Source organism: Amblyomma maculatum, chromosome 8, assembly GCF_055883805.1.
Source record: "Amblyomma maculatum isolate TAMU_Amacu chromosome 8, ASM5588380v1, whole genome shotgun sequence".
NCBI lineage: Eukaryota > Metazoa > Arthropoda > Arachnida > Ixodida > Ixodidae > Amblyomma > Amblyomma maculatum.
This window is the reverse complement of record NC_139351.1, coordinates 85,935,995-85,955,988: the sequence shown is the minus strand read 5'-3', so window position 1 is coordinate 85,955,988 and position 19,994 is coordinate 85,935,995. Positions and strand designations below refer to the sequence as shown.

Genomic DNA, 19,994 nt, shown 5'->3' with positions numbered 1-19,994 from the left:
AAAAAGAAGTAAATTTTTTTACTATATATTTTGCCCGGCCGGATTTACAAGCAATGGTATATCCAACAGCCAAACGACCGTTTATATCGAACAATTTTTTCAAATTATTCCATGTTGGTCTCTAACAAATCCAGTGCGTAAGATATGCATCAGAGTGCATCGCCGAACTTTCTTCCTCTGATGCGCTCTTTATTCGTTGCGCCGGTTACGCGACTGCCATAGGGCTGGGCTGTAAACTAAATTCGATAAAATATTTTATTTATGTGCTCAATTAGTAGAGCTGGGCTTACCTGCTTAGTGCAATAATCAGCGAAAATTGATGACCATTAGCAACCAAACTGGAAAGAGGGTTGAATCCGTGCCGCGGAGGGCGTGGCGCCGCTGGGAGACGATGCGCCGGTCGATAGCTGCGAGTCGATGACCAGACGCATAGCATGCTTGGTCTGTAGAGGTGAGCACTGCACAAGTGCTACCGATACTTTATGTCGCAGTTGACAAGAAAGAAGTGAAAGCGATTAAGTTGATTTACGCTACACTCTCTCCAGGCGTTTTAATTGAGCAGTAGCCCGCCCATGTTTGGTGTCAGTGCTGCGTTTTCATTTTTAGTATCAACCAAGCAGCTCAATTAGACCACTATTAATTGTGCTTCAGGGAGTATATATGACAAACACTAAGTGACGACTAGATATATCAAATGTTCTTTATTAAAAATAGTAGTTGGTAGGACCCTTACCTGCAGGTATACGTAGCCTGATAGCATCTGGTTTAAGTACCCTTCCATATATATTTCATGGAAATCAGGTTAAGCCTAGCTGAGTCCACTTAGAAAGGTACCCTCTCGCAAAACGTGGCTTGCCAGTGCGAAAGCACGAAGGTGCTGTATAGAAACTAGCAGATGTCGTCCTTGCATGATGGAAACTGGCAGCTTGAAATATGAAATCTATGTGTGCCAGGAGGAATTCTATGTAATATTAAGCATTGCAATACTTTGCTTGAAAGCATATGCTTCTTTTTTTACTCATTAGTTTCATTCACAGTGCACATGGGGTGTCCACTCAGAGACATCTACTCTATTTTCCTTTTCCAAAAGCTTGCTTTGTCCCTGACAGAGTACTGCCAAATTTTTCACTTTTTTAGGCTAAGAAAATTTCTCACTGCAAAATTGAAAAGTGTGCCAAGCAATTAAGTAAGGCAACAATGCTATGCTTCAGAATACTCAGGCTACTGGAGGCATTAAGCTGAAGGTTTCATCATTAAAATCGTGTCAAACATGAGGATAGTCTGAAACTGAATTGATAAACTACTGAAGTTAATACTGCATTTATGGTTCCAAAAATGGCTGGCATCACACGTGCATGCTGATGGTACAGTGTAGCAACTTTTGCTGCTATACGTACCTTAATTACTATTTCTCAATTTTTTGGAACACTGTCATATTGACAATGCTATTTTTTAACTGCTGATTACTGTGCCTAAAGGTTAAAGGTGTGGGAAAGGTTATACCAGAAACTGAAATACACCTAAATTGAGCAAATGCAACAAATATTTCGGGGGCACTTCTGCACCGCTGTTAAGGAAAACATGCCACAGCATTTACGACTCCTGTATCCTCATCCCTGTACATTTAGTTGGCTACTTGTTGACTCACCAATCTTAGTTTGCGCTTTTATCACACATACCAATTTGTAAGTTTACCAACTACCACATGATGTGAATGAACTCGCAACTCACACATATGACTTCGGATTCTGAAAGGCAACGAGTTTTTCTCATGCCAAAAGGAGCTGCTTGGGTAGGCAGCTGGACCATATCATGGTCCCATCATAACCCAGACCAATCCATCCGGTCATACGCTTACCTCTAAATATTATCTACGAAACATGTCTGTGAATTTTTCTTACTTCACTGGTTTTGCAGATTATTTCCTGTCTCAAAAGGAATAACAGAAATACATGTGGTTCTATGACACATACAGTAAATACTTACCTTTCTAGGTAGGCTACAAAAGGGAAGTAATGCAGAAGGTAGGCAGTCTAAACATAAATGTGTGTGTCAACGTGGTGTTTTGGCACTGGAGTATTTATTACTCCAATCATGTGCGTTATTAATGAATGAAAAGGCACATAAGTAGGAATACTTTATTTTGACACAGAAGCTATGGCCAACGTGTGTAAGTGAAGTGCAGACTTGTGAGTACACTGTTGAGCCAGTAGCACAGGGAGCAGTCAACTTGGACCAGGGAATGCCATGCTTTGAAAGGTGGGCAGCTGTTGTGATCTCTTGACTAGCATCAGTCACGTGCAGGATCGGCCGTCATGGGGAGAAAAAACAAAAGTATGCAAGCTCAGAACAATAACAAAACACTCAGAGAAATTCAGAGACCATACCAAATTTAAATAAAAAGATAACAGGACTGCAGACTATGCAGCAGCTCATATATTCTAACAGTGGATTTGCATATGGTCACTACACCCTCAAAAAGGAAAGAAGCACAAATGCTGAATTCATGACTCGTCAAAGGAACCAGACCAAAAGGAAAGTGTGCACCATGTAGCATAGCTCAAGAATGAGAAAAGCCAAAACAGCAAAAAAGTTACCCTAAGTAAGGCCAGTACTAGTGCTCTCTGCATGCGTGCGACAATGTATCACTGCAGTGCACATGCACAGCAGAAATGGACACCGTGGGTGGTAAAGAACTGATATGAAGTTATCAACACTGGCCGCAGACATCAGAACAGACAGGTGATTGTGCTTTGGTATAACGCAAGCGTGCGAACTTTGGTAGGTTGTGAAGCACATAAATAAACGTTGAGACATCTTGAAAACCATGTGTGCACATTTTCATCTGCTGCTGCATCCAAGAAGTTTCGCTTGCACTGTTCATTAGACGACATGTGTTGCTCGCGGGATGTAGCGTTTTTCGACTACACAGCATGATTCCAGAATCGCGACTAATTCAGCTGTGGACTTTTCAATTTCTAAACTTGCGAAATCCTTCCTATGGGCTGTGAAAAAGAATGAGGAACTGTTCCACCCAAATGTAGTCGCTCGCACATGATGGCAGCCACAAGTCATTTTGTGCCAAACAGTAGTTTCCATAAAAGTAACAAGAAGTTCTCAAACTATGTGACAGGACTATAGCTATTTACTTTGAGGGTGGCCACAGCAAACAGGCAACAACTACAAGATGGCCAAATCCCTCACCAACTGCAGCACCACAACAATTGCTACAATGCCAGCATCATAAAACCTCTGGCTGTCTTTGTATAAGGTCCTCATCACAAATACACCAGTTCATGTTGTTAAGGAGGCTGTCCATGAGCATCTTACTTCTCAAAGCAGCTAAAAGTATTGCAAACAGAGACCAATACTTGACTTTAAGTGCAGTAGCAGCACTACTAACATTCAGTGTGTTAATGGAGTATAGACACCCTGAAACAGATAAGACAAAAAATCAATTATAAATTATTTAGCAGTTGAAGATAAAAATCAGGTGATGACCTGTACAGAGAAATGTCTTGCATGTCGTTAACAAGCAAAATGCGACCAAGATTAGGTGCATATGCTCCTGTAAGATGAAGTGCTGCACTGGCCTAGCGCAAGCAGTGCTTGTACCTCCAGTCAAAACGCTTTCAAGTGCCATCATCCATGAGATGGTTGCCCAATAGCAATCGGAATTTGCATAATGCTGCGTTCCTTATCTTCAGCCAGCATTTTTCACTCTTCTCAATGGATGCAACCCTCCCCAAAACTCCAAACTGAAGACATCAATTCAGTCATGCAGAACTGTCAATAATGACCTGAACCACAAACCAACTTGGAGAGGTGGAAGCAGGCTCGAGCACTTCGAAGCTATAAAACGGGAGTTTTGAAGCATTCAAATTGTTTTGGAGCACGTTTCTAAAGTCAAAACATTTTATTAGCTGAATTTTTTATACCTGACATACCAAAATAACCTATTTGATTCCTTTTTATTCAAAGATCAATGCATTGGTGAAAATACAAGACTAACAGCCAAAACATGTACAGATGTTTATAATAACACAAATGACCTTAGCATCAATTTGGAACAAACTAGCAAATGACCACCCCGGGGTCGAGTACCCGCCTCGGCTACGGGAGGTAGTGGGTTCGACTCCCACTGCCGGCCGGACACCCACCGGTTTTCTCAAATGGGTACAAGCCACGGCCCGGCCTGGTGCTCGGCTTACCAGGGCTCGTGACTTGGAAAAGGAGCCCGCGCCTTCTAAGCCCAACTCTGTGAGCACCGAAGCGGTGGCCTTGTGGTAGAGCATCCGCCTCGCATTCGGGAGGTGCCGGGTTCGATCCCTGGTGCCGCCGGTTACCCACCGGTTTTTAAATGGGTACAAGCTTTCCCCCGGCCTGGTGCTCGGCTCTTCTGGGGTGAAATGCTTGGGAAAAGGGGTCACGGCCCAAATAGTTGCGCCGATGTGGCAGTGATTCGTTCCGCCATCGGACAACAATAAGTCCGCCTTGCGCGACAACAGCCCATTATGTGGCCCTTTTTCGGCACGGCCTTTGCAGGCTATGGTTGTTCGAAACAAAGCCCCCGAAGGGGCACAGCAGGGTTAGCAGAGCTTCTTCCAAACGCACACCCCTAAAGGAGCCGGGCGCCGGGCCGGGGGACGCTTGTACCCAATTTTACCGGTGGGTGTCCGGCGGCGGGTTTCGAACTGACCACCTCCCGCAAATGCAATGCTTGTTTCTATGCTTGATGCCCGAACGATAAGTTTGACTAAAAACATGACTCTTTTAGCTTGAGAAATGTGGACTATACCACTATGATGTGCTCAAGCACCACTAGACTAGTTCGGAGTTCACATCAATAAGCAGCACATTTCCACTCTCTATCTTGTGCATATAATTTTTTTTTTATCCATGCCTGTTCTGATAAAATTTCCAAGGCACTGGTCTGTAATCCCTTCAGTAAGGATAGACTGCATTCAAGGATAGCCCTTTCCTCCTTCAGATGCCTACTCCATGGCTTTCTGTCAGTGGCTTCTCATATTTTCGCTTGAGTGGCACCGGAGCTTCCTTAATTTTAACATGTTAATGATGGGCCCTCCATGCCTGCCCAACACTTGTGACATTTCTAATGACTGACACCTTCATGGTGTCACACCCATAATACTGTATGTTTTTGTCTGACTTATGTTTGACAAGCTTATTATTAACAAAGAGGTTCAATGAAATAGATCTACGACTGCCAGAAACGAGGCTCATGCCGGTCTGGCTTATGGGATTTAATGTCCCAAAGCAACACAGGCTATGTATGAGAGGCTCATGTTCTTCTATTTAGCAGAAAAGGAAAAAATTGAGGAAAGCATATAATTAACTAATAAAAACAAAATCTGCATTGGTGATGAATGGCAATTAGCAGTGTATCTACTCTCAAATGAGAAATAACTCATTGCAAACTAGGAAAACAAAAACAAAAACAAGAAACATGCCACCGTTGAGGTCCGAGACCTCCACATTATGCATCCCATGCTTTACAAACTAGCTACAATAATGGCTGTGCAATCTTTTACTTTCAAGCTATTTATGTTGCATGTATCCCAACATAGACAGCGTTCATCAGTGCTAAACTAAACCACAGCAGCAGAGGTGGGAATGCCCTGTAAATACAGCAACAAGGTTAACGACTGGGCGAGTTGGTAATCATTCATTTTAAACCAGCCAAAAGACGAGACACAGAAGCCAGCCTCATCTCATTCGGTTTTATTCTCTGTCTCGTCTTTTGGCTGGTTTAAAATGATATACAGCAAGTGCCAAGTAGAACATGATGTGGAGCGTGGTGTCCGAAGGGTTGTGTATGAACGACGCGGCACGCCACTGCTCGTAGTGTGCCCAACCTCCGACAGGCAGTGAGACTCACGGATTCGGGCAGTACGGCTAGTGTGACTCTTTCGTCTTCCCATGATAACTCTAGACTGTTAGAAATTAGCTGAAAAAGAATGTATTAGTTTAGGCCGTTTACAGTCTCCAAACACACCACGAAATATGTCAGATGTATTGCATTTCGCTTCTGCTTAAGGGGGGACATGGCTTTTAAAATTATTTTCCAATTTTTGACCAAATTTGATAAAACCTGGTATTCTGATTCAGTTTCTTGCACCGATTTCAAACATGCAACCATTTTTCCAACTGGCCAATTAGTTCAAGAGATAATGAAATTAATTGTTCATAATTTGCAGAAACAATGAAAAAATAACAGCACTACAAAAAAATTCACATGGACACTTTGCTAGGTACTAGAAAGCATAATGAATACAATGTTAGGAGCATTTGTATTTTTTTTTTAACAAATATTAGCGATGTTATAGCAGTTCAGAGTTTTCAATTTTGCTCTAAATCAGGCAGGAAGGCACTCACATTTGGAGCAGTGAATTTTAAACTGCTATAACATCGCTAATATTTGTTATACAAAAGTGCACGTAACATTGTATTTGTTATGCTTTCTAGTACCTAGCAAAGTGTTCATGTGAATTTTTTGTAGTGCGGTTATTTTTTCATTGTTCCCGCAAATTATGAACAATTTCATTTTATCTTTTGAACTAATTGGCTAATTGGAAACATAATTATATATTTGAAATCAGTGCAAGAAACTAAATCAGAATACCAGGTTTTATCAAATTTGTTGAAAAACGTAGGAAAAATAGCTTTAAGAGCCATGTCCCCTGTTAAAGGGCCACTGTCCAGGGAAGGCCCTTTTAAGCAAAGGAGCCCAGTGTTTCGATCAGGTACCGGAGATAGTCTGTGCAAAATGCTACAGTGACACGCGCGCCGCAAAGCATCGAAAATACAATTCAAAGCTATCTCATGCTCTCCTCCAGGAAGCCAGATTCCCCGTTTCCTGCGCTGGCTCGACGGGCCACGATAATGACGTACGTATTGGGAACGACGTCAATTGGTCCGTCTCGCTGACTGACGGGAGAAGGATGGGTGTCTACCGCTCGCAGCGCGCTTTTCCCTCGGCACGGCCAGGCTGAATCCAGCGGCGCGCGCTCCCTCGACCGTTTCTTTTTTTTTTTTTTCGCGCTCGCGGAGAGCCACGCCCCACCTCCCGCCAAACGCGGAGGAGGAAGGGGAATTTGTATTGCGGAGGCTAGACGACCTCGGGCAGGAGAGTGAAAAACCTTTGCGAGGGAATGGAAGGAGAGAGGCATGACAGAATCGGGTGATTGCGGTGGCTGTAACTGCGTTATTAGTTACTCTTTTCAAAAACATTTTGCGGCCTTGCGTTCTAGGGGCGAAGTCTCACAGTCACCGGCGAAGAAAATATTTTTGACCGGAGGGTGGACAGTGGGCCTTTAAGCATGGCGACAACGAGACAAACGCGAGAGCTGCCGCTTTCAACTATCGTGACAAGAATTCCCCACCGGAAAGGAACGTGGGGTGTTTGGCCAGACGGCGACTGCAGCCCAAGTCGGGCCATCGGGAAACAAAAAGGTTCAAGTGAATCCCGGCGTCTTCCCGCCTGGGTCAGTACCCTCAAGCCGGCCACGTGGTCATCCCCTTTGTCTGGCCGACAGCGCGCAATGGCCCTTGCGACGCACACGGTGTGGCCCAGACCAAATCCTCGCTAGCCATCTACACTACGCTTCTTCAATTAGTCTTGCCGACGGCGCGCAGTGGCGCATTCGACATGGTTCGACGCGGGAGTGCCCCCGACAATGGGACACAGACAGACGCCGATCGACGCAGGTGTGTGCCAGACTGTGAGACGCCGGCAGTCAGTGAGCTCCTCGTGTGCTGCCCTTTACACTGCCACAGCGGCTTCCCCCTTCCCCACCAAGTCTAAACTTTCGAGGGGGCCCCGAAAAATAAATAATAATAATAAAAAACGAAGAAAGTAATCGGACTTCTTGTGAGGAGGCTTTAATATTTAGACACCGCGTGCAGCAAAATATAACATTAAAATCTCGAAACGCAAGGTAGCCAATTGCATGCGTATGTAGTCTTCATGCCATGCCAAAACGGCCGTTAGTCAAGCGTAGGTATCACCTCCGTCAAAGAAAGAGAAAGCCAATACTCTTCCCGAATTAATGTATCTGAACTGGAGGCGACGGACGGTGGTAGAAGAAAGACAAGAAGCTCAGGCGGCGTGCCCGCCCCGTGGTGTGCGAGAGGCGCTGTTATATAATAGCTATATTTATCGCACCGCCGCCAGGGCCGGCATGTGTTCTGGCTGCAATGCTCTTCGTTGATTCTGCATGTAGAAGGTCCCCCCCGCCTCCAATTTCCCCTTTCGAGAAAGATGGCGCCGTTGCGGCAGCAAGACTGTATCTGTGGCTGAGGCGTCCCGAGTGTTGAACAGCAACCTTGGAAAAGGCCAAACCTCATAAAGCATTCAGACGTTGGCCCTTCCCAGTGGTTTGTATGAGGTATCCAGTTCCTAGTCTCCAGTGGTATACAAAACTGATCATATGCGGAAGGACCTTATCGCAGACCAGACTGTCTGTGCTCGCTGATAGCTTAAACAGCCTCATCCAGCGCTACTCTAATTTATTAGGCGAATGCCACGCTGCACCACACTAGAGTAACCCGCACATGGCATTTTACGCTTTAAAACATGCAAGAGCGGTGTCTGACTGCTGCTCTTCAGTCACAGAGGGGAGTAATTTCATATATTCGTTTGAATCGTTCAATGTGGCCGGCGCACGTCTAATTGTTTACGACATTAATTGACTCATTTAAACATTGCTAATTCAAGATTGATCTTATTTCAACGTCAAGGAGATTTCTAAACTCTATCAAGCCTTTGCAGCTATTTCTGTTATGAGACGTTCCAATCAACAGCTAAAATTGAAAACCATACCTACGTTTGGTTTTGAATTTTCTCACAACGAAAAAAAAAAAAAAAAAAAAAAAAAGAAAGTGTACATGACATCAAAAAAAAAAAAAAAAAAAAAAAAAAAAAAAAAAAAAAAAAAGAGCTATGTCTGGAGTAATGGTCCCCAACCGGCTCAAGGTATGAGGATGCTGTAGCACAGGCGTTCGGATCACTTCGGTCACATGGGGTTCCTCAATGAAACTGTCATCTATAAGCATATGCCTGCCATGCTTTCAGCTCCGACCGAAATGCTGTCTCCCAATTAGGATCAGACTAGGGTATCCCAGCTCAGTACTCGAGAGCTTTAATGACTAAGCCACCGCGGTGCCGTAATAAGTAAATAAATAAGCTATGAAGACTAAACCTTTTTCTCGGAGCATACCATAGTTATTTCATCAGTTTCGTTGCTGCGACGCCGCGGATGTGTATTTTACTCTAACAAAGTGACTATAAATCGGACATCGGCTCTCTGTGTACAAGCCCGAATCCGGCTCGGGCCCGCACGTTTAAGTCCACCCCGGGTCCAGCAAAAATGTTCACGAGTCGGCCCAGACGACCCGTGGGCTGAGCCGCACCCGGCTTTTGGGCCGGCCCATGCCCACGCAGTGTCGTGTGAAGCACGTGCTACCTTCACCTCACACTTCTACGCAAGGTTTGACGATCTTCTATTTTTTCGGTTCCTGCGGCTGCCTTTCAGTGGGTCGCTTTCTACTTTTCGAAGTCTGAAAGGTAGGTGTGCTGATAGCGCCTGTGCCGCGTCTGAAACATTGTCTGTCCGTGACGTCACTGGTCACATGTGTGCTTGCTATATAAGATGCTGTTCGCGTGAAATAAAGGGTTGTTGTTATCGTGCCGGGATCGGGGCAAGTCTCAGTTCCTTCCTGCCCGCTGCCCGGCCGCGCTCGGCGTCCGGCCAGGGACCGAACGCGACATGGTGTCAGAAGTGGGATCCTCTGGCGTTTGAGAGGCGTTGCCTTAACTTCTCAACGGGCGCCATGTCAGAGGATAACGCAGCCAAGCCCTCCCACGGAATGTTCGCGGTTCCAGCTCCGCCAAGGTTTGACTTCGACCGGACGTCCGAATGGCCTTCTTGGATCCAACTCTTTGATGACTACCGCTTCGCCTCGGGCCTAAATGAGCGAAATGAAGAAGCGCAGGTCCGGACGCTACTTTATACGATGGGCAGGCAAGCAAGAGAAATCTTCTCTACTTTTTCATTACCGGAAGAAGAACAGAAGCAATACGAAGTCGTCAAAAAGAAGTTCGACGAGCACTTCGTCGCCGCAAGGAACCTTGTTTATGAGAGCGCGTGCTTTCACCGTCGCACTCAAGAACCTGGAGAGTCAGTCGACCAGTTCGTTACCGCGTTGCACACGATGGCGGACCGGTGCGACTACCAGGAAAAGGAACGCATGATTCGCGACAGGTTCGTGGTCGGCCTCAGGGACGCTAAGCTCTCTGAGTCGCTTCAAATGGATGCGAATTTGACTCTCGCCATCGCTTTGGCAAAAGCGCGTTTAAAGGAGACCGTCCAACGACAGCAGCTGCAACTGCGAGAAACCGGCGACGAACCCTTGCTAACGGCGACCGGCAATCTTGACGCGGTCAGCAACCAAGGGCAGCCCAGAAAGTATTCTTCAGGACAGCACTCGGACAGCTCGTCAAAGAACTATTAATCTGGAATACAAGGTCCGCGTCCCAGAGTCCAGTCCTACCGACCAGGCACCCCCGGGTCATGCCCCAACTGCGGTCAAGGAACGCACCCCAGAGCCTCGTGCCCGGCAAAAGCAGCCAAATGCAACTACTGCGGTTGTTCCGGACACTTCGCAGCGGTATGTCGAAAAAAGGCTGCACGTGATGGAAAGAAGGTACAGCTTTCTTCTCTCCATATGGACAAGGCGGCGTTCTTCGTTGGCGTAGTGAACGGGGAGTACTCTAATTCTCGGTATGTACAGGTCGTCATTAACGGCACTCCGGCGTTCGCTAAAGTTGATTCCGGTGCCGAAGTTTCTGTTGTGCCCTCGACGTTTCCCGGTTTACCTACCAGGCTAGAAAAGTGCGACCTGATCCTAACAGGCCCGTCGAATGAGCCACTGAATGTTTTGGGAAAGTTTCATGCCACTACCCAGTGGAAACAAAACACTGTACAGCAAATTGTGTACGTGGTCTCACCATTACGCTCCGTACTTTTGGGTCTCCCAGCGCTTGAGGCTCTAGAAGTTATTAAATTTGCGGACTCGGTCAGTAGCGCAACAGCTGTCGAAGCTTCCTACCCGCAGCTTTTCAGTGGTCTAGGAGCGATAAAAGGAGAATACAAAATTAGACTAAAGCCGAACTCGACACCTTTTGCAATTCATGTTGCGCGTCGCATAGCCTTACCCTTGCGTGACCGAGTTAAGCAAGAGCTCGAGCGTATGGAGCGAGATGGCGTGATCCGCAAAGTAGAAGAACCAACCGAATGGTGTGCAGGAATTGTGCCAGTACTCAAACCATCTGGAGCGGTTCGTATTTGCGTTGACTTGACTCAATTAAACAAAAGTGTACTTCGCGAACGCTATGTCATGCCGACTGTGGATGATAGCCTCGGTCTTTTAGGTGGTGCGTCTGTGTTTTCGAAGTTGGACGCCAACTCTGGCTTCTTTCAGATTAAGTTGTCGCCCGAATGCCAGTTGTTAACTACGTTCATAACGCCAGTTGGGCGATACTGTTTTCAAAGACTGCCGTTTGGAATAACGTCGGCACCCGAGATCTTTCAGAGGAAAATGTCGCAGATACTTGAAGGAATCCCAGGCGTGATAAACCTGATGGATGATGTGCTCATTTTTGGTAACGACAAGGCTCAACATGACGAACGCCTGCGTCTAACTTTAGATCGTCTCGCCAGTGCCGGTGTTACGCTAAACAAGGAAAAGTGTGCCTTTGGGGTAACTGAGATAAAATTTCTTGGCTGTGTGCTTAGTAAAGATGGCATCAAGCCGGATCCTGAAAAAGTTCGTGCTATCAAAGAACTGGCGACGCCAGCTAACGTGTCTGACGTTCGACGGCTGCTCGGTATGGCTAATCATCTGGCAAGATTCATACCAGATTTGGCTTCGAAAACGGCGCCTTTACGTCACTTGCTTTTGAAGGGTTCCGAATGGACGTGGGGACCAGCCCAAGAGCAAGCGCTGTCGTACGTCAAAGACGTTATCTCTTCGAAGCGCGTCATGGCTAACTATGATGTAAAGTACCCTACGATTCTTTCCGCTGACGCGTCATCATTCGGTTTGGGGGCCGTATTGATACAAGTTCAACCAAACAATGAAAAAAGACCTGTTGCATTTGCGTCACGCTCGCTGACGCCTGCCGAAACCAGATACTCTCAGATTGAGAAGGAAGCGTTGGCAATGACTTGGGCGGCAGAACGATTCGAAGGGTACATCAAAGGTCTTGAAATTGTGTTTGAAACCGACCACAAACCACTTGTAACGTTGTTGGGAAAATCACCTTTAGATGTTTTGCCTCCTCGTATTCAGCGCTTTCGCATGAGACTTATGCGGTTCAGCTTTACGGTTGTGCATGTCCCGGGTAAGAGCCTCGTTACTGCTGATGTATTGTCTAGAGCCCCGATTCAGGGAAACCAAATTGATGCTCATGCGCTGAGTGTTGGCGAAGTCGCGAAATTCGTTTCGGGCTGTTTGACAAATGCCGTCGAGGCTAGCCTTTTTGAACGAGTCAAAGCTGAGCAAGCAGCCGATGAAGTCTGTCAAGCTCTCACAAAATTCAGCCTGGAAGGCTGGCCCAAGTTCTCATCACTGTCGATGGTGTTGCGTCCATACTGGCAGGAAAGAGCAACGCTGACAGTCGCTGAAGGCGTGCTACTCAAAGGTGTGCGGCTGGTGATTCCACAAAAATTACGCGCAGAGGTCTTGAAGCGCTTGCACGAGAGTCACCAAGGAATCGAGAAATGCAGAGCTCGAGCCAAAGAGTCCGTATGGTGGCCTGGATTGAGTTGCCAGCTGAGAGCGTTGGTAACTGATTGCCCAGTGTGCGCGGAACACAGGCAACAAAAGTCGGAACCAATGATTCCGACAACCACTCCACAGCGTCCTTGGCAAAAGCTAGGTGCTGATCTCTGCCATATTGAGGGAAAATGGTATTTGGTGGTAGTAGATTATTTTTCTAGATACCCAGAGGTAGCCTTGCTATCTTCGACAAAAAGTGTCACTGTCATTATGCACCTCAAAAGTTTCTTTGCAAGACATGGCATACCAGAGGTTGTCATCTCGGATAATGGAACACAATTTGTATCTCAGGAATTCCAGTCTTTTGCTCGCGACTATGGCTTCCGCACTGTGACGACGAGCCCCAGATACCCTCAGGCAAATGGGGAAGTAGAAAGGATGGTCCAAACAATTAAACGGCTGATTATAAAAGCTAAGGACCCCTATCTTTCGCTGCTAGCGTACAGGGACACCCCAGGGCCACTGGGAAAAAGCCCTGCAGAGCTTCTGATGGGCAGGCGGCTACGCACAACAGTCCCTGTCCCTTCCAAGAGCCTTCTGCCCCAGAAGGTGAGCCTGAAAAAGTTCAGAGATCGCGATGTAACCATCCGACAGCGGCAGCGTAGGTACTTCAATAGTCGTCATAGGGCTCATCCGCTGCCAGTCCTCAAACCAGGAGCGGAAGTATGGGTGACAGACTGCAAAGTGAAAGCGCGAGTCTTACGTCCTGCACAACGTCCGAGGTCGTATTTAGTTAAAACTTCTACGGGTGTAGTTCTAGAAAGAAACAGGAAATTCCTGGTTCGCTTTGTTTCCCAGCAGAATGACTGCGAGGAAGGAGGAGGTAGCTATGAGTTTCCGCAGGCATATGATAGTCGGGTAGAAATGGAACAAGAAACTAATCCATCTAAACCGAAGGCACCTGCCGATCCATCCGATACCCCCTTGCCACAAACTAGCCCTCCTGCATATAGAACACGATTTGGCCGTCATGTCCGACCGCCAGACCGATATGGGTTCAATGACTGACTGTTATTTTGTTTTGAGCATTGGTTGCATCCGTTAAAAAGTGTTCATCCTTTGTTGGTGGCAGTGCTAAGTTTGTTGCAAATGCCAGTGTATCTTTTCAGAGAAAAGGGGAGATGTGCTGATAGCGCCTGTGCCGCGTCTGAAACATTGTCTGTCCGTGACGTCACTGGTCACATGTGTGCTTGCTATATAAGATGCTGTTCGCGTGAAATAAAGGGTTGTTGTTATCGTGCCGGGATCGGGGCAAGTCTCAGTTCCTTCCTGCCCGCTGCCCGGCCGCGCTCGGCGTCCGGCCAGGGACCGAACGCGACAGTAGGCAAGGCCGGCAGAGAATATCGTGGGGACAGCTTCCTTTGCTAGCAACGAGCAACGCTTTGTAGCACATGCCCATTTAACTCTGTCATTCATGTTTTGGACACAAAGCTGGGCTCCAAATGCCCCTCACAAACAGTGACTGTATAGCTCGGTCCTATCTTGGTATGCCGGCCGCCATAGCTGAAGCTGTTCGACATCTTTTCGCACCGAAAAAAGCTGACATTTTTCATTGCAGAATACGTAGCCTGTATCGCAGTGGAGAACAATGCACATTTTTTCCACATTACATTACAACTTAGAATATACCATGATCGAAGAAAGGCATGGAGCGGGGGCGTCAGCGAAAGTTGAGAACTGATTGCCATTCCTTGCGGCAACCAGCGAACCCGCGGCCACCAACAGTCAACACAGTCTCTCGGCAGCCTACAGAAATCAGCGCATCGGTATCGCCACTTACTGTTTGGTGCGGAGCAGCCCGCTTACGCACTTCTATTCTAACACCATGATGCGGAGGTTCTGGGTCCGGGCCGACCAGTGGCATATGGTAGTTTTTTGCTTGACAATTACCTCAGACAAACTCATTATGAAATATCCATTGATAGCCACGCCATTATGGGCATAGAGCAGCGGTCTCAAACTCATATTGCTACGTGGGCCGCATTGACAAAGCCTTTTCTCTCATGACCCAGGAGCCAGAAAACAAAACAACAGGAAACATAGTACAATAAATAACGATAAAATGAACAAAAATAAGCAAAACTTTTTTCCAGACCAAGCCCTTCCATTATTGCAAAAGAAAAGCAACGTGTGCTCCTTTCCGCTTGAATGCAGGACAAAAGCAGTTTCAGGATCACTCGGAGAGAGGTACTGAATTGACATACCTGTTAATAAATACCACACTTATAATCCTCAGCAAGAAAAAAAAAAGCACACTTGGAAATAAAAGAAAAGGCAGGATGTCTGGCTCCTTGCTTTTGAAGGCATAGTGATGTCAAATGAAAGTTCATGCAGATTAAGTGGTCAACGCCTTATCAAAAATGAATGCGTACTAACTGGGTACTAAGTCTGAGCTTATTTTAGTTCGAAATTAGGGCTGGTGGTAATGCTTTCAAAACGTCGGCTAAAAATTGAGCTGGGCAGACTGCATCATGCAGCTTCGCTGGCCGTGCTCCAAGACCCCTGGCATAAAAGGATCATCTCTGATGAGCGGAAAGAGACTGCCCGGCGCTGCTGCGCCAGAAGATGCAGGAGATGACAAAGCAAGTGAGTGCGAGGGCGTGCTCACAATTCTTGCTGCTACAGTGAGCCTCATTTGCTAGGCTGCTTTGATTAATGTGAAGCAACCCTGCCACAATCGGCTGGTAGGCATATCGGTGCCCAGAGAAGCTGTCACTGTTTTTAGCTGCTCAACGGCCCTGATAGTAAACCAAATAAATAAATAAATAAATAAATAAATAAATAAATAAATAAAGTTCTTGCAGCAACTTTGTCACACGCACAAAAAAGCGACACAACCAATCTGTGTAGGAATACCATTCGTTAAAGAAGGCAGCTTTGCTAGTTTCTCACAGCGAATTGAGAAGACAATATAGCGTGGTTTGATCTTCCATCTCGTGCAAACATTTGTTTGTTTTTGGAGCTAGTCTGGTTTTCTTAGTCTGAATCAATTGTTACATTGCACACTTCTTGCGATGCATTAATTGCAGCTGAGAAAGAACGGCTGCGAACTACAAGCTGGACACCGCAGCTGCAGGAAGCTGCAGGGATGCTTGCTTATTCGAATCCTTCATGCACTCTATGCAAACTGGTGACCTGTGCCATGTTCCCCATGCAAAAGTTAAAACAAATGACCAGTCCCGGTGGCACAGCAATTGTTTTGAAATTAAGTACAGGGCTCACCTTGTGGCGTTGGAGCATATGCTGCCTCCGCCTTTCATAGTCCCATCAGGTCCCATTTGTTCAGCCTCAGCAACCAGCAAGCCCATGCTAGACTCCACAACACATATCAGGAAGGTCCCTGCGTACAAATATTAGACGTCAGCTTATAAGCGATGTTTACACACACAAAAGAAATTAAGACAAGTACAAGGCGAAATCGCTTACCTCACCGTAATTAGAAAGTGGCCCTGCATACACTTGACAGTACGCAGTCATAAAATGAGGCATGAAATCATTATTCTACACCGCGTCATTACAATGAGGGTCACGTCGCACAAATGGTTAGTACGTCGAGGTGCACCGAAACAAAAGCTTCCCACACAGGCCTGTGTGATCCTCGCCTTTCCTGCTTCTACGCGTTGTTTTGTCATGTCCTAGTATCTCCTTAAGTCCCTCCATCAGCTCAAAGACGTTACAATCATTAAATATTCACCCAGATCGCGGAGGAAAGCTCACCCAAGTTTCCCGCCCTTTTTAGGCGCACGCAAGACTGGTAGTCAGGCGTGTTTTACATGACTGAGACTTTCGTGCGGTTGGCCTAATAAACGGTATTTAAACGCATGTTCCTTGTTGTCGAACTACGCTGAGCTTTCGATTGAAACTTTCTATAACACACCTTTGGGCCGTTCGGGCCCACTGCCGGCCAAGCAGGCTCAATGGTCGTCAACAGAACATTCGGGAGCAGGGAAGTTGAAAACTAAATGTAGAGACCCAGACAGCGGGCAATGACTCAATACATGCATACTGAAATATCTAAAAAATAGAAATAATTGCTTACGTACCGTACAACACGAGAGCCCACGGCGACGCAGCTCCCACGGCTCCGACCATGGAGGAAGAAAAAAGTTCCGACGACCAGCCATTCTGCTACTAAAAACAACCACCTACCCACAAAACAGTAGCCGGACGTGACGTTTTTCTTAAACCGGATAAGACGTCATGGGTTGCAGCAAGCATTTTGCTCCTGCAACCCGGTTGCAGGAAGCATTTCGCTGCTGCAACCGGGTCGCAGCAGACGGCGCCGCGGCCGCTTCTTACGGCGCCATTGAATCACCTCCTCTTCCACCGTGTTTCTATCTAGATGAGATGTTCCACTTACATTTTAGTGAAGCTGTTTCATGCTGCCTTCACAAATGAAGTACAGTTGAGATGGGAATAAACGTCAACAGGGCATGTGAGCGAAACAAAATATGTTCCCTTAATACTTGCAGCCGCATTGTACAATTACAGTAGAAATCTCGATGATATAAATTCCTCGGGAGCGTGCAAAATATTTGTATCATCCCGAATTCGTATGATCCAAAAACTCGCTTCAGCATAAAAATTAACTTTAATACGCTCAACCACTTGCGGCCGAAAAATTATGTTCTGAACTTTTTTGCCTTCGATGTTGCTGACAAGCCCCGTTTGAAAGGCATAAAGCCTTGCAGTGGTTTCGTCGCGTGTCTCCACTTATGGTGCAGCGCAGGACAGCAATCGCGTAAAGTGTTTCTGTCGTTGACGGCAGTTCGCCAGGCACGTTGGCATCTTCACCATCGCTGCCCGCCTCTTCAGGTTCATCTCCGCCTGCTTCGTTGACCAGTTCTTCGATGGTTCTTAGCCCGCAAGTAGCAACGTCGTCGTCCACGGTCACAAAATCTTGAGCTGAAACTTCTGTTTCCAGACTCTCCCAACCTTCAATTATGAAGCCTTCTCGAGCTCTTGGTTATCTTCCAAAGGAGCCGCATCTGATCCCATCACAAATCCACACTTCCGAAAGCAATTCGAGATTGTGTGTGCAGTCAAGTTATCCTAAGACATTGCTAGGAAGTGCAATGCATCTAGAATGCTGATCCTCGAGTTCACTTCTTTGCGTTCAAATTTTGCTAGAAGATGCCGCACTAAAAGACCTTTAAAATGATGCTTTACATTGCAGATTATTCCCGCGTCCAGTGGCTGTAGCTGGCTGGTTGTGTTTGAGGGCAGGAACCTGACCGTGAGGTCGTTGAAGATTGTTTGATTTGGGTGGGCAGAATACTGTTCATGAAAAGCAAAATCTTTCGGTGCTTGCATCCCATTTTACGATCGAGCTGTGTCAGGAACTCGCGAAAAAATCTGCAGTCATCCATGCCTTTCAGTTCACTTTGTACAAAACAGGCAGTCGTCGGCATTAAATATGTTGCGCTGTTAATGCTCTGAAATCAGGGCCGGCAGCATGTTCAGTGAATCGTCAACAGCAGACTCGTCCACTTTCTTGCCTGCACCAGGAATGACCTTATAGACATGTCCTTGCCTCTCTTTAAGTCGGTGCAGCCATCCTCCAGAAGCCTGTAAATTTTCAACTCAGCTCGCATGTGTGGGAGGTGGCACGTTGTGAAAGGAAGAGTGGTAGGGCTTTGGAGACAGCCAGCGGCGCCGCGCGGGCCCCCTCGCATGCTCGGCTGGTCAGTTGCGCATTCGTATCATCCATACTGGCTTGAAAAATTGTTTGTATAATCCTGAATCGTAACGTGTTCTGTAAAATGTAAACCGTCCGAGACACTGTCGAAATTTGTATCATCCCGAAATTCGGATCAACCGTAATCATACCATCGAGCTTCTACTGTAACCGTATTCATGTCCCTGAGAAAAGAGCAAACCAAAAGTGAATATTCCCGACATGGTTGCAAAAAAAAGAAAGGAATAAACTTTACAAATAAAAAAGAAAATAGTTCCTGCACCCCGCGAGGGCTCCTAAATGTCCAGGAGCCATCTGCCTCACGCATCTCCCTGGTGACCTGTCTTCGCTGGTTTTTTAAGTCGGTGGTAAGCACAGCGTCCTCCCAGGCGAGCAATATGGGTTCAGGATAGGCCCAACAGCCCACACTTGTGGGCAAGCTGAAGACAATCGTAGGGGTTGGCCACTGAGTTGGGAATAAGGCCAGGTGCATACGGCTCATTATTACCAGTGAGACATACGAATTGTTCTCATATGTGTCTATTGAGCGGTGGGGCAGTGGGTAAAGGATCCTACTCTCGCAGTAAGTCGTGACCACAGTGTAGTCAGGTATGCTGTCATTGCCGCTCCCACATGGGTTCAAATATGGGTCAGTCTGTGCTTGAGAAAAGATTTCAAGAACATATGCGTGAATGCACAAATTACGGTAGATATCCTCATGCCCAGATCCCCACAGAACATTTATGGGGTGTTGCGGAGTGGTTGATGCTTCAGGTGCATATTGGCCTTAAATGGGATGTTGCTGTGGAGAAAGTTTTGGGTCCCGAGTTTGCAGGACCACTGCGCCTGTCTGCATCACAATGTCTGAGGAGGCTACCACAGCAATGGCAATCCCACTATTGCAGTGGAATGCCATGCCCATGTACAAAACATTCTTCGGCGAGTGAGGTGTTGGGTGCAGGGCCATCTCCCAAGGCCCAGTCCCAGATTGCGTGAGAATACGTTGGAGTCACAGCTGTACAACTATACCTTTTGGAGCAGGTCTCATTGCAGCGTATAGTGTCCTCTCCGGGATTGTGTACGTGAGTTCTTCAGAGGAGTCTGTGGTCATAGGGTGTGGCTCGTAAACGCTTGTGCTGGCTCGTCCGATGGGCATTAAATCCTCTTCAGTAGTGTTGCAAACTCCGAGTTGAGAAAAAATAACCTTGCCCATGTTGGCATACAATCGGATATGAAGGGCCATCTTGTCTGCCTTCAGTAGGATAGTATTTACATTTTCTATCTGCTTGAGGTTTGGGTAGGGAGGGTGGTATGCAAGGCAACTGGTGACGAGCGCATCAACCATGTGTCCAGCTGGCCCAGGTCATAATTGCAGTTGGCCACATGTCTTGTGAGGTGTCTGCTTTTCCAGGTGTTTGCTAATTTGGCAGGCATGCTTGTGTGTAGAGTACAAGCA

The 19,994-nt window shown here is 46.7% G+C and overlaps 1 protein-coding gene across 1 annotated transcript; it reads right to left on the bottom strand.

Annotated features, from left to right (window-relative positions):
* Nucleotides 1–1,880: 1,880 nt before the first annotated feature.
* On the bottom strand, nucleotides 1,881–17,134 carry LOC146181693 (uncharacterized). The gene is made up of 3 exons (XM_084576684.1): nucleotides 16,905–17,134; nucleotides 16,084–16,201; nucleotides 1,881–2,284 (listed from the first exon to the last, which is right to left on the bottom strand). The coding sequence occupies exons 1-3, from the start codon at nucleotides 16,951–16,953 to the stop codon at nucleotides 2,053–2,055; spliced, it is 399 nt and encodes a 132-aa protein (XP_084432810.1). The 5' UTR covers nucleotides 16,954–17,134; the 3' UTR covers nucleotides 1,881–2,052.
* Between the last annotated feature and the right edge of the window lie 2,860 nt (nucleotides 17,135–19,994).